This window comes from Salvia splendens, chromosome 10 (genome assembly GCF_004379255.2).
Source record: "Salvia splendens isolate huo1 chromosome 10, SspV2, whole genome shotgun sequence".
NCBI lineage: Eukaryota > Viridiplantae > Streptophyta > Magnoliopsida > Lamiales > Lamiaceae > Salvia > Salvia splendens.
In genome coordinates, this window is record NC_056041.1 from 2447214 (window position 1) to 2473523 (window position 26310).

General features: G+C 36.4%; 5 protein-coding genes across 12 annotated transcripts; 2 read left to right on the forward strand and 3 right to left on the reverse strand.

The window, feature by feature from the left end:
• Positions 1–1347: 1347 nt before the first annotated feature.
• On the forward strand, positions 1348–4733 carry LOC121753263 (protein tesmin/TSO1-like CXC 5). Of its 4 annotated transcripts, XM_042148494.1 has the most exons (9): positions 1348–1519; positions 1647–1973; positions 2158–2262; positions 2393–2531; positions 2808–3104; positions 3501–3598; positions 3687–3781; positions 4020–4421; positions 4496–4733. In XM_042148494.1, exons 2-9 carry the CDS (start codon positions 1648–1650, stop codon positions 4522–4524), a joined length of 1491 nt encoding a protein of 496 aa, XP_042004428.1. In that variant the 5' UTR covers positions 1348–1519; position 1647; the 3' UTR covers positions 4525–4733. The 4 variants fall into 4 exon arrangements, with proteins under 4 accessions (XP_042004428.1, XP_042004427.1, XP_042004429.1 ...); XM_042148493.1 differs by having other exon boundaries at positions 1348–1973; XM_042148495.1 differs by having other exon boundaries at positions 1348–1973; positions 4023–4421.
• Positions 4734–8872: 4139 nt separating this feature from the next.
• LOC121751958 (TOM1-like protein 9) lies at positions 8873–14977 on the reverse strand. Of its 3 annotated transcripts, XM_042146794.1 has the most exons (11): positions 14626–14674; positions 14234–14312; positions 13131–14011; positions 12913–13011; positions 12713–12826; positions 12447–12607; positions 11899–11980; positions 11640–11725; positions 10413–10604; positions 9779–10245; positions 8873–9677 (listed from the first exon to the last, which is right to left on the reverse strand). In XM_042146794.1, the coding sequence occupies exons 4-11, from the start codon at positions 12976–12978 to the stop codon at positions 9067–9069; spliced, it is 1779 nt and encodes a 592-aa protein (XP_042002728.1). In that variant the 5' UTR covers positions 12979–13011; positions 13131–14011; positions 14234–14312; positions 14626–14674; the 3' UTR covers positions 8873–9066. The 3 variants fall into 3 exon arrangements, with proteins under 3 accessions (XP_042002728.1, XP_042002727.1, XP_042002726.1); XM_042146793.1 differs by lacking the exon at positions 13131–14011 and having other exon boundaries at positions 9863–10245; positions 14626–14977; XM_042146792.1 differs by lacking the exon at positions 13131–14011 and having other exon boundaries at positions 14626–14972.
• Positions 14978–16489: 1512 nt separating this feature from the next.
• LOC121751553 (D-amino-acid transaminase, chloroplastic-like) lies at positions 16490–18971 on the reverse strand. Its single transcript, XM_042146306.1, has 5 exons — positions 18798–18971; positions 18671–18720; positions 18187–18365; positions 16849–17522; positions 16490–16722 (listed from the first exon to the last, which is right to left on the reverse strand). The coding sequence occupies exons 1-5, from the start codon at positions 18958–18960 to the stop codon at positions 16628–16630; spliced, it is 1161 nt and encodes a 386-aa protein (XP_042002240.1). The 5' UTR covers positions 18961–18971; the 3' UTR covers positions 16490–16627.
• A 15-nt stretch (positions 18972–18986) lies between these two features.
• On the forward strand, positions 18987–21262 carry LOC121751555. Of its 3 annotated transcripts, none has more exons than XM_042146307.1 (5): positions 18987–19126; positions 19316–19548; positions 19676–19741; positions 20172–20252; positions 20537–21262. In XM_042146307.1, the coding sequence occupies exons 1-5, from the start codon at positions 18987–18989 to the stop codon at positions 20956–20958; spliced, it is 942 nt and encodes a 313-aa protein (XP_042002241.1). In that variant the 3' UTR covers positions 20959–21262. The 3 variants fall into 3 exon arrangements, with proteins under 3 accessions (XP_042002241.1, XP_042002242.1, XP_042002243.1); XM_042146309.1 differs by having other exon boundaries at positions 19034–19126; positions 19467–19548; XM_042146308.1 differs by lacking the exon at positions 19676–19741.
• A 240-nt stretch (positions 21263–21502) lies between these two features.
• On the reverse strand, positions 21503–25323 carry LOC121752516 (la protein 1-like). Its single transcript, XM_042147633.1, has 10 exons — positions 25197–25323; positions 25012–25090; positions 24245–24394; positions 24025–24167; positions 23652–23800; positions 22997–23095; positions 22538–22913; positions 22210–22357; positions 21951–22029; positions 21503–21808 (listed from the first exon to the last, which is right to left on the reverse strand). The coding sequence occupies exons 1-10, from the start codon at positions 25239–25241 to the stop codon at positions 21697–21699; spliced, it is 1380 nt and encodes a 459-aa protein (XP_042003567.1). The 5' UTR covers positions 25242–25323; the 3' UTR covers positions 21503–21696.
• Positions 25324–26310: the final 987 nt, after the last annotated feature.

Genomic DNA, 26310 nt, shown 5'->3' on the forward strand with positions numbered 1-26310 from the left:
CAAATTAAATATACTGTGAGAGGATAAAGGGTCACATTTTATTATATAAATTGTATTAGAAATGGAGGAATGGCGAATTTTGTGAGATAATAATTGAAAACAATTGGGATAAAAATAAAAAAAATTAATGTGAAAAATATAACAAAGAAATAAATATGTTATTAAATTCCAATTATTATTAATTGATACCAATTTCATTAATTGTAGTGGAGTAGATAAATTATGAAAAAAAGTAGTACAGTAATAATTTTTATCATTGTACATATTTTTATTTTTATTTTTATTTTTATTTTTATTTTTATTTTTATTTTTATTTTTATTTTTATTTTAGGGATTTGGGACGTTGGCAGTCACACTAGTACTCCATTAATTATTGAAAATGAGCCTCGAATTTCAAAATTTTAAAATCCTGCAATAAAAAGACAACAGTGGGCCCAAAAGGCCCACTTTCTGTTAAAGTTCGTGTGTCAATTAAATAGTTTTCGTCTCTTGCAATCTATCTGGACAATCTCGCCAATGACATGAAGCCACATGTCAAGGTGCATCGTTTTGCATCCGCACCATATTATACCTCCTTTAGCGCCAAAATTCAGGTCTCGATGTCATTCTAATTCCTTTTCCTTTGCCCTTTGACTAAGCTTTAAACAAACGCCTCTCCGGTTCTATTCTCTCCTTTCCCTCCAATTTCAGTCGAGTAGATGTCTATTTCATTATTTTAATTTTTTATCAAAGTAAAATTTTGTTCTCCAATCTATGTTTCAAAACCGTAATGAACTTATTCATCAAAGTGATTAATGCTATGATGAATTAAATCAATTGTGCATCAGAGTTGTAAATGCTACTATTGAATTAAATCAATTACAACTTAAGCAACAAAATCATAATCATCAAATGTAGATTTATTCTCAATTACTTCGTAATGAAATTTTTAGTGAAATATACAAGATATGAAAGCCGAAAAAATCATATCGGAACATCACTAATGATAAAATTAAGCAATGTTCTCAATTCATAAGGGAAAACGACATCGGTTAAGAAAATACTACGAATATGTTATACGTATGCAACATGATTTTTTTTTATTATGGAGTAACTAAAAATATATTTAAATTCGTGATTTTAGTTCATTTTAAAATTGTGGAATGAATATTGATGATTGGCTCTTTATTTTTTAAAGTTTAACTTTGAAACCGCCAAGGAATTGGATGGAAAGTCACAGGAGAAAAGGGGTTTGAATCTCAGCCGTCAATCCAAACCCTACCTTCATCTTTACCGTATATTCTCAAAAATTGAAATTTCAAAGATTTGAATAAAATCGAAACCCACAACTCAGCGAAACTCATACACTCCTCTACTTTCTCTCTCTAAAAAATTCCCAAACCTCGTTCTCCCTCAAAGATTTAAACCTATTTATTAGCTTCCTTTTGCGGAAAAACAAGAAGATTCAATTTTCGTAGAAACGCGCACAAGATTCCAACCTGCAATCGTCTCTGAGAGCTAAATCTCACGATACGGGGAGGTGATTAGTGTTTTTAGAGAGAGAAAGATTTGAATTTGTGTATTGTTTTTGTTGCTGAAGACGAGCGTTAAATCTGTACAATAATGCTTGATGTTCAAAGACTGTAAGTGATTTTTCCTGAATCAAGGATGGAGCAGAGAGAAGGAGCGGGAGAAGCAGCGCCGATGATGAGGCAGCTTGATTTCGCGGCTAATTTCACGGCTGCCGCGGCGAATGCTAATGTCAAGGGGAATTCGCAGCCAAAGTGGCTGGAGGAGGCGAATTCGCAGCACGCCAGTGCAGTTTTAGGGCCTCAGTCGGCGCCGCGCCAGTTGGCGCGAACGAAATTTCCGCCGCGAAAGATGGTGATGCCTCCAAAGTCGCCGCATCGAGAATTGCCTCAAATGGCGGAGCAACCACAATCGCCTCCAGTAGCGCCGGTGCATGCGCCTAAGCTTGCATTGCAGCCATTGCTGTAAGGCCTCGATTTTTATATTTGTTGATTTTGGATCAGCGTTTTTATTAGTGCTTGTCAACTGAATTAGCCTTTTCTAGCATCCTATTTACAATGCGATAACCGCTGCTTGAAATTTAGCAATTCGCTTCCTTGTTATCACATAGATATTAGTACTTTGAATAAATCTTGTTATCCATTTTAGGAAAATGGAGTCCCCAAAATCACGAGAACACAATCCTGAACAGAATGGTGGCACTCCGAAGAAGCAGAAGCAATGCAGGTGTAAGAATTCAAGATGCTTGAAGTTGTAAGTATATGTATCAAAGTATCAAACGATATAGCGTCTTTGAATTTAGCTTGGCTGTGAATGTATAAAAAATTGTTAGTATGTAGTTGGACCAGTTTTGATCTTTGGGATTGCTTGTAATGAAAAATAGGTATTGTGAATGCTTTGCTAATGGAGTATACTGTGATGGATGTAACTGCGTCAATTGTTACAATACAAAAGAGAAAGAGGCTGATCGGAAGGAAGCAATTGGTGCAGTTTTGGAGAGAAAACCCGATGCCTTTTATGGGGTATGCAAATGATTCTATGATTTTGTGTTGACTCCTTTTAAATTAAATTATAGTTCACAATTTGTCATTAACCTTCTGCTTAAAGGGATTTATTATCTTGATGAATGTATTGCTCTTATTTTGCCTATTCTTTCTTCTGTTTATCTCTGTATACAATCTCCCCTATCATTAAAAAATGCGGAAAATGTCCATTGTCATTCATGTTTATATCTTCAGTTGACTTGAAATTTGTATTATTTGTAGAGGAATGATTTCATATGATTGATTGAATTTTAGGCAGAGCAGAGTAGGGGATGCAATTGTAAAAGAACTGGTTGTCTCAAGAAGTATTGCGAGTGCTTCCAGGCAAATATTCCTTGTTCCGACAAATGTAAATGCGTAGACTGCAAAAACTTTGAAGGATGTGAAGAGAGGAAAGCTCGTCTATATCACCATTCAGCAGATTCAGTGGCATTTATCCAGCAAGCCAACGCAGCTATAAATGGAGCTATTGGACCTCCAAGCAAGAAGAAAGTTGCATTTGATGAGACATCTAGGGGAAAAATTACTAAATGGCTTCCAGAATCTCACCAGGTTCTTGTTGAATACTATTTGCATTTTCTGCTTTTCTATTTTCTCACCCCCTCTACTTCCTTTAGCTCTCTGCTTCTGCTGTTTCCTCTCTCAAATTTGTTGCACGTAGCTTTTATGAAGACTCCTGTTCACAGTATACCTTATGAATTCCTACTTTTCTGAAGTGACGAGCTTTAGAACTTTTGGCCTTTTAGTTCATGTACTAGCAATTACAACTTTCCTAAAGCCATGAGTCTAGCAGATGTTAATCATGGAGGTATATAGAAATTGGAGGTTCTCAAACATGTCTCATCATTTTGATGTATACTGAACGAAAAATTTAAGGTCATCTCATCAATTTCATTTTCCTATATAAACTGATTGGTTGATATCTGATGAAATCTTCCTTGTAGTCAGGAACCTTGCTTCTCACCTGGAACCTCATATTTGCCATCATTTGTTCAGCCGTCTAAACCAGACCCTACTAATTTAGGATTTTCTAAATCCTTGTACAGGTAAATCTAGATCCTTGTGGATGTGTATGAACTTGTGAGTAACCATGTGTCTTGGCCTAAAAATTTTAATTACTTCCTATGGTTGAAGGTCTCCTCTAAGTGGCATCCTCCGATTACAACATGTCAATGACTTCTGCAAACATTTGGTTGAAGTTTCAACAGAAGCAGCCAAGACTCTTCCAGGTATGTTATACCGCTTCAGAGTTATAGAATGTACAGTTTCCAATCGCTGATCGTTTTGGATATGGAGACTAGAATATCTGCAACCTAATTTTTTATTCCAGAGGGCACTAAGAACCATTTTCTTGTGGTACTGTTTCCAATCTTTGATGGATTAGCTGACCACTAAGAACCATATTCTTGTGTTACTGTATATATATCAAACTTAAATTTGACTTTCCCTTTGTATTTACCTCCCCAGAAGAACGAAAAATGATCAATGGTGGCATTGATGTGAATAGGGCTGCAACTTTGTGTGGGCACTATGAAGACAGTAATGATCATCAAAACCAACAGAATGCTGTGGAGTTTCCAGAAAACACAGGAAATAGGGATAGAGCTTCGCTGCGTGAAAGTGATGGCTATGATATTCAAAATGGGAGACCGTTGTCTCCAGGAACACTTGCATTAATGTGTGACGAACGAGATGCAGCATTTATGGCGGATAATGCTCCATCTACAGTCGCAGAATCTGATACAAGGACCAACTCAGAATCAGCATCTGCACTTGGCCCCGACCAGTTATATGTTGAACAAGAAAGGCTTGTTCTAACCAAGCTTCGCTGTTTTCTCAATGGACTCATCACCTGTGGCTCCATAGAAGGTAATGAATTCAATCAAAAAGTATCTCAATGGACTCATCACTTGTGGCTTCAATTTTGTGTTGGTGCATTGCAGAAACGAGAAAAAAGCCGGAAGTCCCCTAGGCTTCTATGGAGCAAATGCGTTGCCGGTGATTGACTAGTACATAATCGAAAGGCAGATGAGCCCTTTTTTGCCGTAATGCTGCAAGAATCGTTCTGTAAATGCTAGGGGGTTCAACCAGATTAGGATTTCATATTTTTGTACCACTACTATTTATAAATGTTTATACAATCTTTTGTGATAATATAGACCTCTCTCTCTCTCTCCTTTATCAATTTTTACAAGACCATATTCTTATAGTATGATATAATCATATATACTAATCATTTGCGGTTTTATTCACTAAAAGGTGTAAGAACAATAAATTTGAGTTGGACAGTGCAAGAGAAGTAATGAGAAACTTCACCAACCAATCTCCACGTTTCGGATTCACATATTGTATCCACAAATCACCTTGTATTGTTCTATTTTACTGAAATTGTAATTATATACACTATCAATAATCTTAGTATTAAAAGAAAAAATTAATTAAAATATGGAGTACGGAGTATAAATTTAAAAATAAAATTCAAGGAAAAAATTTTAAAAATTGAAAATTGTTTTGTAAACAATCTAAAATGATCAAACGTGGACGGATATTTTTTTATTCATAAGTATTGTACTCCATATTCTGTTTAGGTTCATAAATACCTTATTTACACAACATCCACAATCACTATTAAATAAACAGCATTTAAATGCTTATTTGTATTTCTTACTCAACATAATTTCAATCATTTATTGAAAATTTAAAACTCATGTCATTCCGATCAGGGACGGAGATAGCTTAGTCCAAGCCCCCGCTTCAGCGGGGGCTTGGCCGGTGCCGTCCTCCTAGATTCATTTAGTATTCTAAGCTTTTATTCACAGAGCTGGAGAAAGAAGCTCGAAAAAGAGAACGGAAAGGGTGAGGGACTGAGGGGTAAAGAGGGTGTAAGTGTAAGGATATGATAATGCATTGAGAAGAGAGATCATGATTATATCTATTTCTTATTTTGTGTGATTAGGAAAATAAAAATATTTAAAATTCGGTCTAGTTACTCCTCTAATTTACCTTAGTTTATTTAGGCAGCAATATATTTGGTTTTATTTAAGCACCAATTTGCATTTTGTTAAATAAAATTCATTGTATTACATGAATATGTTTTCAATCCAAAGCAGAATTTTTGTGGTTAAAAATTGAGTAATAAATTTAAACTTTTCCTACTTGAGTTAAGTCACTAATACGGCGTCATCAATGGGATAGCACCCGATGCTCTGATTTTGGGATAGTAGTATTAGTAGAGGATCTTACCTCATTATTAAATGATATTCCATTTCTTATTTTGTGAGTTTATTAGTTGAGGAATATATAAATATTGATTCATCTATCTTTAAAAATGATTAAGGAACTAAATACTATTTCAAAATTTATTATTTTTAATTTGTATGATAATATATTGTATAAATAAAATTTTTTATTAATTTTTTTGTCCGAATTATTCGTCTCATAATTTACTTTTGATATGTCTCCCAATACATATTCATTTACCTTATACTAATTTGATCAATAGACCCCACATTCCACTTATATTTTATTAAAAAATCAATATTCCATATAAATGACGTACATTCCACTAACTTTTTTCACTACATTTTTAATATTCAAAACGAGCCAAAGTGGGACAAGTAATCGCGCATTGATGAAATAAGATATTTATATTAAATTAATATTTTAGCAGCTCAATTTGCGGACTCTTAGATTGTCCATGTCACTATCTATGCGTATACTAATATTTTCTTCGGATTTTCAAATCGAAAATCCTGGATACATCGACCACTAGTACTACTAGAGAAGACTATTTGCTACCAGAGATTCTAGGGGCATCGTGCGTCTTACCGTATTTATTGTTAGATTTAAGCACCGGCTTATACCAATTTCTAGTTCCGTCCCTGATTCCGATACACTGAACAATCAATTTGAACAACAAAAAACGACTTTGATCATAAATCATACTCGTAGATCATAAAATTAGTGTTAAAACAAATTGTGAAGAAAGAAGGAACAAATATATATGGGGATGAAACGAAGCTAATAATCCACAAATTAAGTAATGTAGCTAGCTAGCAGACACGGGGAGGCTGCGTGTCGGAGAAGACGGGTTTGATGTTTTTGCATCTTGTGGTAGTGTTTGCGGGCTTTTTCCCAGTGTATTTCAGATGAATGAATCCGATCCTGATATTGTCGCACGGGATGAATGACATGACATCTATCTCGTTGTTGATGGTTATTGATAGGCCATCGATCTTGTGAATCTCGTCAAACATATCTCGCCCAAGATTTCCAACATATCTTTCTTGATTTTATTTTATTACTATTTTTATGCAATCTTTATCTTTATTGAGTCTAGTTAGTATTCTATAAATTAGAGGTCTATGTACTCTTTTATGCATTGAGAAATATGAAATAAACTTCTATTCTCATTCTTGTTCCTAAAACCCTAGAATTTCAACTAGGGAATTATCTCTTTCGCTCTATTCAATCTTCGCGTGCTCTACAAACTCTCGATAGGGAACTTAAACCCTATCAGTTGTCCATTGGCCGATCTTGTTAGGGAGTTTGTTTAGCTCCGAGTATGCTTTGACATTGCCTTGGATGTTCAGATTGATCGGGGGCCTTGTTCCGCCCTGACCATGAGGGCTTGGCTTAGCCTCCAATCTCCTTTTGGGATTAGGACTTGACTTGCCGTTGTTGATGCAAGTGTATCGTCTCATGCTTTCATCAATGCCTGCATTTGCATAGTTTAGAGATTATGATAGTCATTAAAAGTTAAAACTATACAATGCGACCAAAGTAGTTACCTTACTGATGTTGAACACTGGTGGCGAATCCGCCCAACATTGAGGTGTCTATTGGCCCCAATTCAGAGTCCCAATAACGCCCGGGGCAGGTCAAATTGAGGACACGACCCGTTGAAGTGTCGCACATGATTCCCTCCCATCTAGTGCAACAATCTTTGTCAGGAATCCAGGACTCAAGCAATCTCGAGGGATCGGCAGTGATTCTTCTCTTGAAATTGAGGAGCGCCTCTCTATCCGTAGGATGGCAAGCTCGGGATTCGAGGAAAATGGAGTGGAAGATGAGGAGGACAAGGAGGTATGTGGTTCGATGATTCGCCATTCAGAATTTGAAAAATTCCAGCTCTAGGTGATTTGATACACAACTTTATATCAATATAAGTTTGGCTTTTAGGTATGAAATGCAATTTTATTTCCTCAACCCTTCCACCATGCATAAATATTGATCGATTAATAAGCTAATTATGGAATAACGCGTGGTAATTATTTCTTTGGATTGGGCAATCACAAATACATTCTAAACTTTTTTGATAGGTAAATGATTAATTGACATAATGTTTTTATGCCAAATGTTGATCGATTAATAGGCTAATTATGGAATAATGTGTGATAATTATTGCTTAATTGCTGGATTGGACAGTCACAAATACATTCTAATTAATTTTCTAATAGGAAAATGATTAATTGATATAATATTTCTATGCCATAATAATACCTCTGTATTTTTTTACCATACTTATAATTTATGTACTATATAGACTAACTAACCTAATGCTATTTTTGGATAAAATCAATTACGGTGAATCTGATTTTCATAATAAAGACTAATGATGTCCATATAAATAACCGTAAAATCAATTCAATGTATTATATCTTACATATCAACAACACGAAAAATAAAGACTCAGACATAAAGATGAGTTTTAATTTTTATTTTTGAAATAATTAAAAAATCTGATAAAAAAAGGTTTAATTCGATCAATGGGCTAAATAGCCGTTGACTGTTACTTTTAGATGAAGCTGTCCAAAATGGATTGATTTTGGCCCGAGTTCAAATATGCGGGATGCAATAATTCAAAACGTAATGTCTACAACCAAAATTGTAAAAACGTCATATCATATGTTTAGCATTTACTCTTAATAATAATACACCCACGTTTTAACAAGGACGCAATATCATTTTTATATATTATAATTGTTTTATGTAATAAATTATGTATTTATAATACACTGGCCCACGCAGTGTTTTCCTTTTTTTTTCAACCGAGTTTTAACTTTTAACAAATTAAATAGTAGTATAAATTAAAAGGTTGATACGAGTATCATTTTTATATATTAATTTTTTATGTAATAAATAGAAATATTTTGAATTTGCCTATCAGTGTATTCGAACCCAAGCTCTGCAATTTTTATAAAAAAAAGAATTATATTCCCACTAAACATTCAAAGCAAAACAATATTTTTTTCAGATACGAAATTTTATATAGTACCCGAAGATGCGTTACAAAGTATGCCAATCGATGCACCCAGCCAAACCAAAAAAGTGAAAAATGTTATTTTCTTTTATACGAGTTTCCGTTTCTACAATGAAAATGTACCTGATTCTACTAACAAGAAATCCATAACAAATAAATACCAAAAAGAAAAGAAATGCAGGCATGACGACACATGAAGGTGAAGAATATATATATGCACCAGCAGTCAAAGAAGGCCATCTCTATCTCTCTTCACATGCTCCCAGCTCTACCTGGTGTTGTCTTCCCCGGTTTGAACTTAGAGATGTCGACAAGGTCCCCGAATAGCTTGTCCTCCGCCCTAGCCTGCCTTCCAGATGGAAGAATGTTTGATGCCGGATTTCTCAGCCCGCTGTCATCCCTTACTGACATTGCAGATATGGTTTGCTGAGCAAAGTACGCATTTTGCATTTGATTTTGACCTTGACCTTGGCCTTGGCCATAGCTGTATCCATATCCATAACCAGCAGGCATTTGGTTGTTGTACATCTGTTGAGGAAGATACATGTATCCCATCTGAGGATTAGCTTGCATTTGCTGCGGATACATAACCGCGTGCTGCTGTGGGTTCTGCATCGGGTAAGGATCTTGCATTTGGTTGCTCTGCATTGCTGTGAACTGGCCTCCATTATACACACCAAGCACTGCCTGATCATGAGCCATGGGTTGTGGACCTGTAACATAAGCGCCACTAGGCGATGGTTGGGCATGATTTACTAGTCCTTGAGTTGCTTGCATTTCTTGAGGTTGGTTTGCTGCAGGCAGACTGCTGTCAAGTTGTGCTTCCCATGGCGGAGGTGGGAAGGAGTCGTTTACCTGAGCGCCTATGACACAAAAAGATAAAATATAGGGATGATTCAGGTACGAAACCTACCTTTTTTGGGGGGGATGGGGGTAGTTTATATAAAATCAAGTAAACTTGTACCATAAACTGGTGAGGGTGGCTGCTGCTGTTGGGTCATTTGACCATAAACTGGTGAGGGTGGCTGCTGCTGTTGGGTCATATGACCATAAACTGGTGAGGGTGGTTGCTGCTGTTGGGTTACTTGACCGTTCCAGGTGCCATTTGGGTATGCAGAAGGCTGCGGAGCGTGAGAGTCTTGTGGCTGCTGAAACTGGGAAGGAGAAGGATAGACGTGTCCAACAGGAGTCGGCTGTTGATTGCTATTACCATCTGAAAACATGTCGACGAGTGCAAGAGCGTTGTGCTGAGAAGCGGCGGGGCTAGTTGGTTGGGGCTGTCCCACAGGAACAAGTGCCAGTGCGTTGAGGTCATCTCCACTCAATAGATCTATCTTTGGGTCAGCCTTTACAGGAGTTGACAACTGGCCATTAGTCGTGGGAGGAGGGATAGACAACTGTGTCGTCCCTACGCTAATACTCGATGTAGGGCTGCAAAAAAGTGATAACATCAATCCCTATTTAATTCATAATCACCTTGAGATAAGTTTCGAATGCAAAAACTCATTGCAAGAGACCAAAAGACGAAGAAGAAAATACAAACAACCATATGGAACAAGGATACTTCATATATATACAAGGGCATATTTGAAACTTACCCTCGATCTAATTGTTTGGTATCACCAGTGTCGATAAGAGGAGAATCAACAGGTACCAAGGCTTTAGGTGGTTCAGGATTTAACTTCTCTGACTGAACAGGGACAACACCAGAGGCAAGTGCTTCGTGCTTTGCCAGTACACGTTGCAAGTCATCGTTCAGTGCCAACCCTTGGCACAATAGTGATTCGTCCCTAAATCAGGAAGAAAATATCAAAGGATAGCCCAAATAGTTGATGCGTCACACTTTCTTTGACAAAAAATCATCAAAAATGACACTGTGGTACAAGCCACTAGTACAGTTAGAAAATACAAACTTTGGTGGTAGATGTATATAGTACTACATAGTCGAAGACTATACTCTGTAGATATTGTAGATCATTCTATGATCTATCATCTATCCATCACCATGAATTCATATAACTAATGGATAAGAGGTCACATCAAATCATCAATACTAGGTGTAACAGAAGCAACTTGATATCCACAAAAGCATACACAGAAGGCACTCAATTAAAAGATCGTAGTTCTAACTAGCATACAATCATGCAGCAACTACAGATAAAAACATACACCATTTACAGCGTTTTCCCCTAAACTAGAACAATATGATGAATCTATATCAGAGAATACTAATCTAACAAATACTCCATCCATCCCACTTTAGGAGTCCCATTGAGTTCGGCACGGGTTTTAAGAAATGTAAAGGAAAGTTGGTGAAAAGGGATAGTGGAATGTGGGTCCCATTTTTATATACAATTAGTTTTATAATAAAATGTGAGTGAAATGAGGTTAGTGGAATGTGGGGCATATTACCATTTATGGAATATTCTAACCGGGACTCCTAATGTGGGACGGACTAAAATAGTAAACCGGGACTCCTAATGTGGGACGGACTAAAATAGTAAACCGGGACTCCTAAAGTTGGACGGAGGGAGTAAAAGGCAGTTCACCCCAACTCACATTGTGAGTACGAAGTTGCTAAGCCCAAATAAAATACCAGCTTCTAAAAAGCAACTGAAGTGATAACATAAATTTTTCAGACATCTGAAGAAGAATAAATACCTAAAAACTAAATGCACCAGATGGAAGTATCATTTTTCAACATCTATTACAGGACATTCACTAATTAGATGCGCTCTTACAAAATATTATCACAAACAAGACTATGAATGTAGCAAAACTAAACCAAAACAAATGATAAACACTGCAAGTAAACTAGAGCTTACGAAGTTGAGTTCACAAGGTGCACTACTCTTTGCTTGTAGGTACGACATTGTTCGACCAGATCAACAATGACTTCCTGCTTAATTCCCTGCCAACAGGTACTTGGAGTTCAATGTCTTAATTATAAATTGAGTCAAGCAACAACTATATAAAATAACATATACATAGTATGAGTGAGTTATGTTTCTATTAACAACGCAGGACAAGCAAATCATAAGAACAGAATATTCTGAGAAGGTTCCATCCTCAGTGTAGTAATACCTCTTTGTTTCCAGGATCTAAAGCACTCAACATTTCTGATAGGACATCCATGATACCTCGTGCATTTTGAAGTTCCGTCAAGCTGGCATAAAACCAGTGATGCAGACAATATCAGATAAACAGAATTCCAAACATAAAACATCAGGATAGGAAGTAGCCACATTTTTTTGCAGGGTTAAAATTTTATAAGTGATAAACTGATAATTAGCTTTTACTCGGTACAAGCTAATAACTTCAAATGCTCGATAAGAACTGAATTATTTAACAATGAATAAGAAGCGAAATCTAGAAATGTTTTAATCTTCACAATTTAAACTTTAGCAAATGAGAATTATCTCCATGAATCCATTAGGTATGAGCCCCATTTACATAGCTGTTAGTGAACTGTTAAGCCAGTGAGTAAAAAGATAAGATGCAGGTAGGCGGCATCATATTAGATAAAGGATAGCATGTTGCATACTTCCAATAAAATGAAAAATACCTTCGCATGCCATAATTCTGTGAAAATTGAAAACCATTTAAATGTTTCTTTTTCGAGAATAATGCACCTCAATGTTGGGAACTCAGCTTCTGCAGAAGACTCAGCTCCATCAGCTCTAGGTACTGGATTGCCAATATTCGGTGGATAAGATGTCAAGGGTTGTGTTTGCAGTGGTGTGAAAACAGGAGCTGACCTCTCAGATCTCTGAGGGAAAACTGCACCAAGACGCTGATAGGAAAGACACAAATAATAGAAGCATTAAGAAATAAAGAAACCACTGTGTGTATGCTTCAGAAAATAAGGGTTAAGACAAGAAGATACTAGCATAAGTACCAATAAATCCTGGTATGCCACATAATACTGAGGATATCTTGCCCTTGGTCCTCCAAAAGCTTCTTGCCAAGTATCTATTAGAATCAATATCTTCTCTTTGACATGGAAGTCTGGCTGCAGTGATAAATTTTGCATCAATAAAAGCAGAGGCACCAAATCAAGACAATGATATATAGTGGGAACATCTATGAACCAGATACCTTCTTTTTCACCATTTTCACCATCTCATGAGGCAAATCTTTCTCAGCAACATGCATATGGACCATATCACCACAGTTCTTCACAACAGTCTCCAATAGCTACAGTTATGCAATGAAAACATTTGCAAGTGACTGAACTGTTTGAAAAAAATTTCCATTACAAGGATATGTGCCTCCACAAGAAAGGGAAAACAAATGCATTTTCAGATAGTTCATACCACAATTTATGCATTCTCACCCTCCCTTGTGTTGCATGTCATATGGTAATCATATACGATACACACACCCCTTACTTTCAGCCACTTAGAATCCTCTGGACAATAACAAGTAATCAATTCCTTTCACATATTATCCCATCTTAGCAAATATGCATAATTGATCCCATCTATGTGGTTACAAGGATTCCCATTCAAGAAATTGCAGGAAGGTATTATCATAAGTAACTTCTTCAAAGTTATGGAAAAAAGTTAAATAGTCAAACAACAGGAACTTGCTCATTGTTTAAGTGTACAGTCCAACATTTTAGCCTCTTTTGTTACTTTATTGTAATTTATGCCCCTTTTCTATTAACATTCTTCAGTTGTTGAATACCATTGAATTCCACAAGTAGAAGATCACTGGTCTTAACAAATACAGTTTTCAATTTCTCCCAGAGTGCAGGCATATTTTCTCTCTTTGGGTCGCGATAAAAATTTCTGTGTTTCTAAATTCTTATACTAACTAGAGTTATAGTATCTCAGTTTTCAAAATAATGCACCTCAAACATCCTCATCCACGATCAAGAAACAGATCATTCTTTATAGTTCAGAAAACTAGGTTTTCCCAACTTATGTTTTGTGCTCTTCTATAGTTCCTTTATAAAAGATTATATAAACATGAATACAGTTGTCATCCTAATATCCTATTGAATTACAAGAACTTGATAATTCCCCAAGCCTTCTCCAAAGTTCTGCAAGAAGAGAATAATTGCACCAGTTTGCAATTGACCATGCTCTACATTAATGAAAAGTAAACGTATCTGAAATCCAACACAACAACCAGATAGAGAATTTTGAGAGGCTGGGAACTGCCAACTTCTGTGTCATATGTGAGAAAAAGCCTGTTTACATATATATTCAGAGAACTGTTATCAACCAGAGGAGTGGAGCCCCAGAAATTTGTATTCAGTGACAATACTGTTATTCCCAGCCCAATTGAGCATTAACAAACAGAGCAGACAAACCAACTAGTATGAACTCGTTTGATTATTTGAAAAGACAGAAATCTTGTGCACGTAAAATCACACAAGAGTGTTAGTGTCAGGGTATTGAATTAAGCTTACTGTTAAGGCAAGCAGCTGAACTTTCGGATTCCTGCTACCAAGACGCTTTTTAATACCTCGAACAACATCTTTCGCTTGTCTGGTGAAAACAAAATTGAGCATAAGTTCACAAAACACCACTCATCTTCAACAAGGACACAAACTCCCCCAACCCATCCGTGATTCTCATAAATCAATCGAGAAAAAAAAAACCAGCAAAACAGTCAGAGCTGTAGCTACATAATTTCCACTCCGTGAAAGCTGTAGCTACATAATTTCCTAAAATATAGGGAAATTGTTAAAAAAATATTTTATAAAGTCAGAGCTCACAGCAAACATGCCTCTATTTTTTCTATTTAATTTTGTTTTTGTTTTTGCAAAAAAGGAAAAGAAGAAGAAGAGGAGAAAATTACGCAGGATCGTGATTGCATATATCACAGATCTCAATATTCATAGCCCAATCCGGCCCGATCAGCATATCGCTGGTAGCTCTATCCACCATAGCATTTACCATCTTCTCAATCCACAAACCCTAAATCCTCTGCGAATTGGAGTCTAGGCGTCAGCGCCGGCGAAAACCTACCGCCGAATTCCCCCGAGAATCGAAAAATCTTGGAAATGAATACCAAAATCGTTTATGCGACAAAAATAGTTGCCTCGGGGGATCCGATCGCTAGTTTCAATCAGTTCTGTAAATTTGGGATTGCAGAATCTAGAAAAAAAATACGAACAAAAAAAAATCAAGTTTAGGGGTTGAAGTATTGAATGGGTGAACCAATAAATTTGCGACGCGTGGATCTGTTCGGTTTTATCGATGACTGACGCCGCCGATTATGAGGATCGGACGGTGGTGGTGGCCTTTGATAATAATAGTGGCTTTGGTGGGCCACATCGGCTTTTTATATGGGCCGGCCTGCGTGTTTTCAATTATTGATTTTGTGAGTTTACAACTATTCCATTTTAATTTGTTCCACAGTCCTACTAATGATACTTTATAAAATGAGAAATTATTAAAATGACATTATCAATGGGACTATTTTGCTGGGTTTTTTCCTCAATCTGCTTTTCTTTTTCAAAAATAGACTACAAAACTAAAAATTCATACTCCTATATAAATGCGTTTCAATTATTTCGTTATCGAATATTTGTATAAGTGCAATATGTTGATATCGTAGTTAAAATGACAACCTACGTAAGCAATATGTGATATATAGGCAAGCAACTCGGTATATGGTTCAAAGCAATCTGCGATACGAAATCAAAGTATTATGGTGACACCATAATTAAAATGACAACTTAGGCAAATAATTTGTGATACGTAGCAAACAATCTGTTATACATAGGCAATCAACTTGACATATGGTTTCAAACAATCTGCTATATGAAATCATAGATAATCAAGTAACATGCGATATATAAGTTAGTAAGTCTGCCATGTGATTAACTAACATACTAAGGTTGAATCTACTCTTAAATTTAAAATTCTTAATTAATAGTGGTAGGTTTGTCATTTTAATTTGGATTTTAATTTCAAGGTAATCCTAATTCTATAAATTTATTCATAGACCACCCAAGTTAATTTCGATTGTGATTTTAGGATAATCCTAATTCTATAAATGTATTCTTAGACCACCCAAGTTGACTTGATATGTATAATTAAGTTGAATTGTATGACTCAAGCTATTTTAGCCTATATGGTTGGCTTATTGGTCGGTTTATTATTCTGTATTTAAAATATGAAATAATTGTTGAATTTTATTAGAGTCAGACATACTTTTTTTTTGCTGATCCACGCCATCATTTTTGTTTGAAAACTATATATTTATCTTTAAAAACTTATAAAAGCTGGATAAATCATGCCATGAATCGTGATCCTATTTAAAAAGTTAAACCTGCAATCAACGAAGACTTTGCTTTTCAGGCTAAATCAACTAAAACATGATTTAAATGTTTAATTACTTCAAAATTGCATTAAAGTCACATGGCATAATTTCCTTAATCAAATAATGGGTGGCTATAGTATTTATTTAATACGTACAAGAATGTATTTATTGATATGACATAGATAAAGGAATTTGACAGTGCAAACAAAATTGTTCTAGATGTTCTTCATTAGTCCAAGCCACAAATACTAATTTATGGAATGTTTTCAATCAACTTGAGTCATAAAATTTAGATGGGATTTGGGGCATCTTGCTCTCTTGGCCAATGAATCTTAAATATAGAGATACTCAACTTGTGTACAGACAAATAAATACTGATAACAAGAAAGTTCACATACATTGCAACTTAAAATTTCTTTTATTGGAAATTAAAATCTCATGTGACACAAATTTTCATATATTGTGTGAGCAGAGATGATTGATAATCCGACAGCTTCACAGCAACCGGCAGCTAAAAAAGATCTCAATCGGGTTAATAAGGAACAACAACCCTAACCGTGTCCGGACCCGATTTCATGTCCTCCAAAATGAGATTCAAAAGAGACCGAGCCACCGGACCTACATTGCCTGCCAAAACAAAAACATTGATATATCACTAGGTATCCAAACTTTGGGTCGGGCCGGGCCGGCTGAAAATCGACCAGGGCGGTTTTAAGTGCTGTATGCTTGTTGATAAAGAGGAAGCAATCTTACCATCACCAATCACTTGATCATCCCATTGCACGACTGCATGAACGAGAACTCCACTCCCGATGAGCATCATTTCATCGGCTTCCTTCCCCTCCTCCACGGTTACATCGCTTAGCCGTATCCCACGAAGTGTTCCCTCCTCCACCAAACTTTCCGCAAGCACCAAAACTCTCCTGGCCGTGCACCCTCTGAGAATTTTATCAAACTTTGGCATCACAAGTTCCTTTCCCTTTGTGACAAAAGCCACATTCATATTAGGTCCTTCGGCTATGTAACCGTCCTCATCCAGCCAAATGGCAGCATACACGCCTTTCTCCTCAGCCTCCATCTTCGACAGTGCGTTGGGAAGATAGTTCACACTCTTCATCACAGCAAACTGTGGAGGTTTTATTGGAACTGAAGATGTTACTACTTTTATGCCGCTGTGACTGGAGGCCGACTCATCTTGAATCACAACGGCATAAAGAGACAATCTGTGGCAGCCAGATGGAGAGAGCTGGAAATCGCCCGGTCCTGCTGAAAGCCAATACCTTAGTGACCCTTTCCTACATTTAGCAGCACTCACGGTTTGTATGAGTATTCTTCGGATGCTTTCCCTATCGAATGGAAGCTTTATCTTGGCCATTGCAGCCGATCCAATGAAACGATCGAGGTGTTGATCCAGCTCGTAAAGATATCTGAGATTCAAAGAGAAATTGTATAATTATCACCAAATTAAGCTATGAACAAAAAGTAGTTACACAAGGTATACACAGTGTAAATATTATTCTATCTCATTCTCAGCCTATTCGATCCACAATAAAGCCACAGTGAAATACCAAAGTCGTGTTACCATATTTTCTGATCACACGCTGCTTTGAACAGAGAAGTTAATCGAGAACAGGTTATAAATCTTGCATCGTATCCACCATAAAAAGAAGTTAATCGAGAACATGTTATAAATCATGCCCTCTATGCACCATCTGATCAAATGCTCGTTTAAACAGATAAGGGAATCAAACACCACACATTGAACAAATCCCTCATAAAGAAACAAGTGATTTAAGTAAGCAAGCATGCGACAAACATATATCCGTGTAGAACCACTAGCTCATAGGATACAAACTCACCCACAATTGCTGCAGTATCAAAAAACTCGCGCCCTCTTGTGATCAAATGCTCTTCTGAAAAGAGAGGGATATGAAGCACGTATCACAAGTTTGTATCATTTCTACCAAGAACGAAGCACCACGCATATTCAACAAATTTAAGCACCAATTTAGCAAACTCCTCACAAAAGCATCAAGTAGTCGAGCACACGATAATCATAAATCCGTATAGAAATACTCATTGTATACCAACCCGTCCATGACAGCTGCAGTATCAAAAACTCCATGCCCTCTATGCACCATGTGATCATCCATCGGGATCACCATTGCTGCTGGATCGGTTGTTATTCCACCGAATATGCTAGAATACATTGCCAGATACTGCTGCTTGCTCTCGTAGCTCGACCGAAAAGTTCTCAGTCTTTCAGTTGCCTTCAAGTATAAGAAAACAAAATTTAAAACTACACCCCAAATCTTCCTCCAATTCTAATTATATACTACTCCATATCAATTGGCATAGGATTTAAAGACTCCAAAATCACAAAAGGCCCTTCTTGAAATTTTTGTATTTCTTTCCCAATTTTTAATCTTTGTCTAGAATAATTCCTCTATCAACACACAAAAATACAATAAATCATGCTTACTTCTTTTTTCAATAAATTACATACATAAAAAAATTGGTCTTTCTTTCCCAATTTTCAATAAATTACATACAGAAATAAGGTAAAGAAACAAACCTCTGAGCAAGAAAGAAGTGGGACATCAAATATTTGTCCCAATTCCGTTTCTACAACACCATTAAACTAATATCAGAATCCAGTATCACCAAATTCCCAAATACATCATAAAAAATTCAACTTTTACCAGAAGAGATGCTTGAATGAGGGCTTTGGGCTACCCTGAGCTGCATATACAAAGACCCATTTCGAAAGGAGAGATTTTTTGAAGAGAGAGAGTGAATTGAGGGAGAAATCAGCCATCCTTGGCTGGGAAACGTAGGATTAGCTAAAGTTGCTGGAAATGCCATTGGTTAGAAGGTTGACTGTGTGTAGTATGCGAAATCGGAGAATCCACTGCTCATACGAAAAAAATAGGAGTAGACGTATTAAAGCTTGTTTTGAGCTCGAAAAGATTCCATTGCCTTGCCGGCCGAGTTGGAGGATCTTACGTCGGATGTTTCAGATGAGGACAAGGTTATTCAAATAAATTAAGGGCTTTTACTCAACTCCATTTATACTTGTATTGCATGAGAGTCATAATTTTGTCACTAGTTGGGTTGTATTCATGTTTTCAAATTAAAAGTATCATTCACATATTTTAAGTTTTCTCGAAAGGCCCTGGATTTATTGCAAAAGTATATAATGATGTTATCTATCGTCTAGCCCTAATTTAGCTCGCCATTTCGGTTTCCACCGCGATCAGCTTCAAAATAGTTTTTCCCGCCGACAATCTGCGCCGGCCGTTCTGCCAGTCAATTTCACCGGGGAAGGAGACTTGGATCTTCTAACTAACGCGTTTGTTCTCACGGATCAGGAGACGGTTGATTACTACTGGATGGTTATGTTTCTTCCGTCCTCGACGCTTTTCGCGGTTTCAGCGGTTTACTTGATTGCTGGTGAGGAATTCTGGATTTTGATTATGCTTTCATTCTTTAAACAACTAACCTCCATTGTTTTGCTTCAATATCACATATTGTGAAATCTGGCTGTTACATATCTACAACTCTACAATGAAATGCTTAGCTAATTTGGGGTGGTCTCAAAGCTCGGTGTTAAAATTCTACTCCATACACAGACCACCAGTATATGGTAAATGTACTCTGTAAGTACAACCCGTAGATGAGTCTCTTTTATGTTTCGGAAGACCTTCTCATTTGTGCTTGTAAAAGGGAATATATGGACAAAAGTACTAAGAGGGTTTAATGTGTTCCTTGTCTCCAGTAAGGTGATTGGTAGGGAGGTTTTGATGGGGACAATATAGGAGTAATGATTCTAATTGCTTGTTATAGAAGAATACATTCTTCATTTCTCATGGCCATACTTCCTTTGCAAATGATTATCGACTACATCACCTAAAAAACTCTCTCGGAGATCAATAATGACATCCGACAATATCATGTTCCAACTGGTTTTGTTCCATAGACTTAATGAGGAGTATTTTTTTATCTTACATTGTCAGCATAGGTGTATCCATCACATTTTTTCAAATTACTATTAATAACTGTTGCTTGTCATACAGGAATCATCGTTGCCTATACTGCCCCCACACGAAATGGATGCTTGAAGGTTGTTGAGAACAATTACTGTGCTTCTAGAAGAGGTACAATATTTTATCTTTCTGTTTTAACTTGAACGTCATTTCTTTATTAAGTTATAGGCTTATAGCTGATGAATGAACTTTTTTTAACTATTCTTAAATTGAGAATCAGTGGGGATGTAGGTTCTAGTGGTAAATGGCTGTTTGTTATTTCGAAAGATTGGCATGATATAAGTGCACAGCAATTAATACAAGTTGTTGTAGACCTTTTATTTTAGTTTTGGTCATTACCATTTTCTTTCTTGTGCTTGATATCTTATAAAGTTACTCATTGTTGTCACCTGCAGGCAGTGTTAGATGTCTATCCATACTGAATCTCGTGTTTTCCATCATATTTGGTCTTCTCGCACTATTCCTTGGCTCCACTCTGCTCACACTTGGTAGCAACTACTGCTCTTTGCCTCTGTTCTGGTGCTATGAAATCGCATCATGGGCCTTCGTCATTTTGCACGGAGGAGCTGCCTTCTTTCTGAGAAGAAAAGCAGCAGTGGTACTAGATGAGAGGGAGACAGGTGGTAGAAACTTTGGGCTGGAGATGCTTGAAGCAACCCCAACAGAAGTCACACCAGAAGTGGAGAGACGCTTCACTGATGGTTTCAAATCATGGATGGGTCCATCTATCCTATCCTCAGACGACGAGGATGAACTTGATGATTATGTAGAAGTGCCAGACATAGTGCATTCGAGCTCTGCTCATCAAAGACTCTGATTCCGTCTCCCCTACGGCATAAAGCTCTATATATTCCCGTGTCGCCTAGTGCATGGCGTTTTGCACACATCAAAACCGTTGTAGCACAGTAGAAAAAGGATGTACAGTACAAAATTTTACTGAGGAATCCTCCGTTGCAGCATGCATCTTTGAATTTCTTCCATTTTCTTTGTAACATTACTGGTAGTTTTCATTGTAGTTTTTGGATTTTGATTGTACAAAACTCGATGTACTTGAAAGTTGAAACCCCTCTGTAATGAGTTTGTAATGTTACAAAATGAAGTGAACATAAAATTCAAAGACATTGACTTCTAGAAGTGTAGTGTATGGAGGAAGTTGTGTAAACGGATGAATTTGGATAGAAGATTGACAAAAATACAAGTCAATTACTATAGGGCAAAAAAGAAATATACAAAAAATAAATTTTCATACTTATATATATTTTAAAACCAAACTTCCATTTGCAAAAAGCAGTTTTACAAAGTATCTGAAGCGTTTACGGATTAGGTATGATCCTTCAATAATGAAACATAAAGTAAGTTGCTTTAGGTAAAAATGAAAATCAGTCACATAACCATTATATATAACTTTAAATAAATTTGATAATGCTTAGTAACCCCATAATTTAGGAACAATCAGAGTATAGTCGTAAACTATATAGAAGTGCATAATACATATGCTGGCCAAAAAAAAGCAACGGGTAGAGGAAAAAATTGGTCAGATGGTGGGTTGCTTTGCTCATACTTTCTGAGCTTTGTTAGCCCGTCGATCGTTGTTGTCTCTACCACGAGAATGCTTCCAACCGGAATGCCTACCACCACCTCGGTTATTGTTGTGCCTACCTCCGCCCCTATAAAACACAACAGCCAATCAATTAAGGCCGTGTTGTGCAGGTGGAGACTAACATTATCACTATTGCGCACAGAATCTATCTTTGAGTTGCAATATCTCAATTAGTGCACATGGTAAACAAAAAGTGTGATAGTATATACCTTCCACGGCCACCTTTGAAGTCACGGTGTTTCTCCTGGCCACTGCGCAGTGCATTCCAGTATTCCTTCTCAGCGTCACCTGAATCAACAAGAGTGCAATATTAGAGACAAATGTTGCACTTTTCATGGCTGTATTACTTACAATTTCATTGAAAGGAGAGAATAAGATTCACTTCCAGTAGAATATAAATAATGATAACAATTTGTAAATCAAACAAGAATAGTTCAAGATCTGACTATGTAAGAGAATGTTACATACCGGTCAAAGGGTCCAGATTGGCAATGAAATTTTTCACAACCAAACCCCCCTCCTCAGCAAGCACAGCAGCAGCCCGAGCTTTCTGAGCAGACGCAGCATCTTCAAACCTTATGTATCCAGAGTTTTCACCAATCTTGAAATCAATGAACTACACAAAAAGATCATCAGATACTAAACAAAATTAGACAAGATAATTAGATGCAAAAAAATTATACAACACTTCAATGATTTTGAATAACTATAGCTGAAAAGTGTGACCACATACCACATGATCAAACTATATTTCAATCATCACTTTGAAATACAACAAATGAGGATAAATGAATACCTTGATGGTGCCATACTTTTGGAAAATGCTTTTCAGATCCTCTCTTGAAACAAGGTTTTTATTGTCCTTGCAAGCTGCAAGGGTCAGTCTTTCTTCTTTTGGGATATCTGCTGATTTTTCATCACCCTCACATTGTTGGGCTTCAGTGTCTGCAGCATTGGCATCTCCTTCCTTCTCTTCATCCTTCTCAACATGATTCTTTGTATCTTCAACAGCTTCTGGAATCTCCTTTTTAGTCTCTTCATTATCCTGCTCTCCATCTTTCATAGAGACATCTAGGTTTTCACTCAGCTCTGTGTGGTTATCATTTTGCTTGGTTGAATCTTCAGCAGAGAGGCTCTTCAATGCGAATGCAACAATTAAGCCTTTGGGGTAGCTGACAACAACCACTAACAAATTAATAGATGATGGGGGTAATAGGAAGGACAGTTACAAATAAATGATTAATCAAAAACTCACTCAGGCTCAGAATTGGTCTTTTCCTTGCCGTTGCCCACTTGCTGTCGAGTTTTTTTAAACTCCTCCTCTTGCTTATCTCTTTCATCATCAAATTCCTTCCTGCACCAAGGTGGTAAAAATCAGGTTTGACAGATTGAAGTATTCTAGAAGTAGTATTAGAAGTCTTAGATACTATTGATGCTTAAACTTGAAAAAATAAACTGTGACTCAATGCTAAAACATAAAACAGAGACTTGATGCTTAAACAAAAGAACATGCACACCGAGAAATACTGGATAATTCACTCTTCCACTTAAATGCGACTGAAGAAAAATTGCTAAGTCTACAAATTCAGTTGATCTATGAATATCTACTTGAAACGTTATATATAGGAAACCATGTTCTATAATGATAATCAGACAAACTGACAGAGATCATAAAATCAATTGCATTTTCTTGTGCTGAAAATTATGCCAACGAATGAATCATGAAGTTGAAGTGCAGCAGGTAACAGACAGAAAATATCAACTTCTGTATTTTAGAGCAAATCATATTATATGATAGTTAGCACAAAGGCTAATTACCTAGTTTGACCGAAATATTTTACCCACTACAAGAAGAATTCAGAAAAAAAAAAGTTGGAATATTTTCTTAGGTATTCCATCAATATACTTACTTTGTCTTCAGTTCTAAATCAACCCCTGAATAACTCAGGGTTTGCTTCAAAACATTTGCAGCATCCTCCGCACTAGAAAATTCAATCAAGGCTGTGCCGCAGAGCAACCTGTTATCAGCAACATGTCGAGGCAACCTCACACTATTTACCTAGCATAAGAATAACAAACCAAGTTACATCCCACTCTCTGAATAAGAGCCTGAAGATAATACTACATAGAACTCTCAGTTTACAAATATCGTACGTGCATGCAGAGCACAAGACGATTAACTGTATATACATAGATATACTGAGCAATCACAACTGAAGAAAACTACAGTCTGGGCAACAACTAATAATCTGTATATTGACAATGCCTGAGTAGCAGGTCTACCTTGGCATTTTGGCTGAAAAATGACTCTACTTGTTCAAGCTTGACATCATATGCCAGTGGAGATGCAGCAATTGTCCTGTCATCTGCTTGCTTAATCACTTCCTCGGGCTTTGGAAGTTCAGTAACTCTACCAACCTTCTTCCCTTCATAAATAACAAGAAGGAATTATCAGTTAACAAAAAATGTCAGTGCTACTCTTCAATGATCTTTGAAAACTCACCATCTTCAGAAATTTTCAGAAAAGTGGAGGTCTTCAGCGTTTCAGCCACGGCCTGAACCGTATCTTCTGATACATCTTCTGGTTTCACATCTCCTAAACTCAAGTGACCTCTCATTCGAGAGAATGAGCAAAGCAAAGACAAACTTACCACTGTAATATAGTTAAGGAAGCAAATTCGAATTTGAAAGTTCCCAAACTATATAGACTATTATTCCAATTCAATTTTCACAATAGCCTCTGAAAAGTCAGAGGAAACATGGCATGGCAACCAGCCTATAATTAAAAATTTCCCATTCAATACTTTTATTGGCTCACTGTTGCATATAACTCCTAGGCCATTATTTCAAAATATGACTGATTGAGCTTTCATAACATGCATAAAATATACAAGCACTTATCGGTCAAAATCAAACAATTCTGACATAAGACTAATCATAAGTACATATATTACACCAATTCTTAACTAATCACAGTTACAAAACTTGATTCTAAAGTCTAACATACTCTTGTTATCTCGTGTTACCTTGCTATTGTTATTCTCAATAAGAAGTAGAAAATATCATCCGCGGTGAGAGAATGAAAGATTCTACAAAAATACAGCCTTTTGTGAGCTATGAACTCAATACGTTGTATAACAACCATGTAAGCTGGAAACTTCTTCAGCAAAAAAGAAAACATAAAATAGAATAAATTATTTCATAAACTCTAACATACGTACATACTACAACTTTGAGCACAACCAACTATTGAGGCAAAAAAAAGGATACTTCCATCTTCATTCTCGCTTATGGTTTTCATCAAAAAATTATCCCTCGGCAGATTACTGTCGCTAAAATAGAACTCCACCTGAAACATGAATGTAAAATCGATCAAACAAATAGTACTACTATAATTTTTCCACCCTTGATTACTTGAAACCGTAAACTAATTAAAGATGATACGTCGTTCTCACCTGACGAATGACTTTCTTCGCTGTCTCATCGTCCAAGGGTGCCATTGCTGCTAGAGAGAGAGATAGCAGGAGCTTGTTGGTGAGTTAATTGAGAGAGAGGGAGCAGCGGTTTTTCTAGGGTTTTGGCAATTTGGGGTTGTAGAAAAGACTAAATAACCTCCATTAATATAGTACTCCCAAACTTTCCCCACTTTTTAATTTAAATTTTTAATAATATCTAAATACTTGTACAATTTACTAATTTCTAGGAATGTTTAGCCCGCAACTCGTGGGCTGCCCCGAATAGCCCGCTAAATTTATAGGATTAGAGCTAAAAATTTCTAGCCCGATAAAATTACAGCACGATTAGCTCGCACCCGATTAACCCACAATCCGTTAGAGCCAGACCCGAAAACCCTATGGGCTGGACCGAAAACCCGATAAAATTTCAATCGTTCTATTTATTTGACTCTAGTTCAACCCTTCATTGGTTATTTTATAATATAGGTTACTAAAAAATTAACTTTCAATTTCATATATTAAATATATAAACTGTATATTAAATTTTTATTAACATAATAATAGATAAATAAATTAGAAACTTCAAATTCAGTAAAAAAATATATTTAAATTTCTAAAACATGCTTTAAAATTTCTTGATGTTTATGTTTTATTTTGCATAAATCTCAAATATTAGTATTTTATCATATTTATGTTTGAGTTTAAGCATATTTCTCAAATTTATCATAATTACATATTTTACATTTTATAAATATAACTAATTTTCATCATTACTTATTGGATTGATCGCATGTTAATTTTATCGGTAGCAACCCGATTAACCCGTTGGACTATCCCGAAACCCGAGCTTTTAGGATTAGGGTTTAACTTTTATAACCCAGAAAAAATCATAACCGATTAGCCCGCACCCAATTGACCCGCAACCCGAATAGGGCTGGCCCGAAACCCGATGGGCTAGCCCGATTGACATCCCTACTAATTTCTCTACTTTCCAACTTAACAGGGTAGTTATTTAAACAAAAATAATCGCATCCATATGATTATTTCGGTATTTTCGGACCCACAAATATTAAATTATGTAAAAAGTACTATGTATAGTTCCTGACTTATAGGA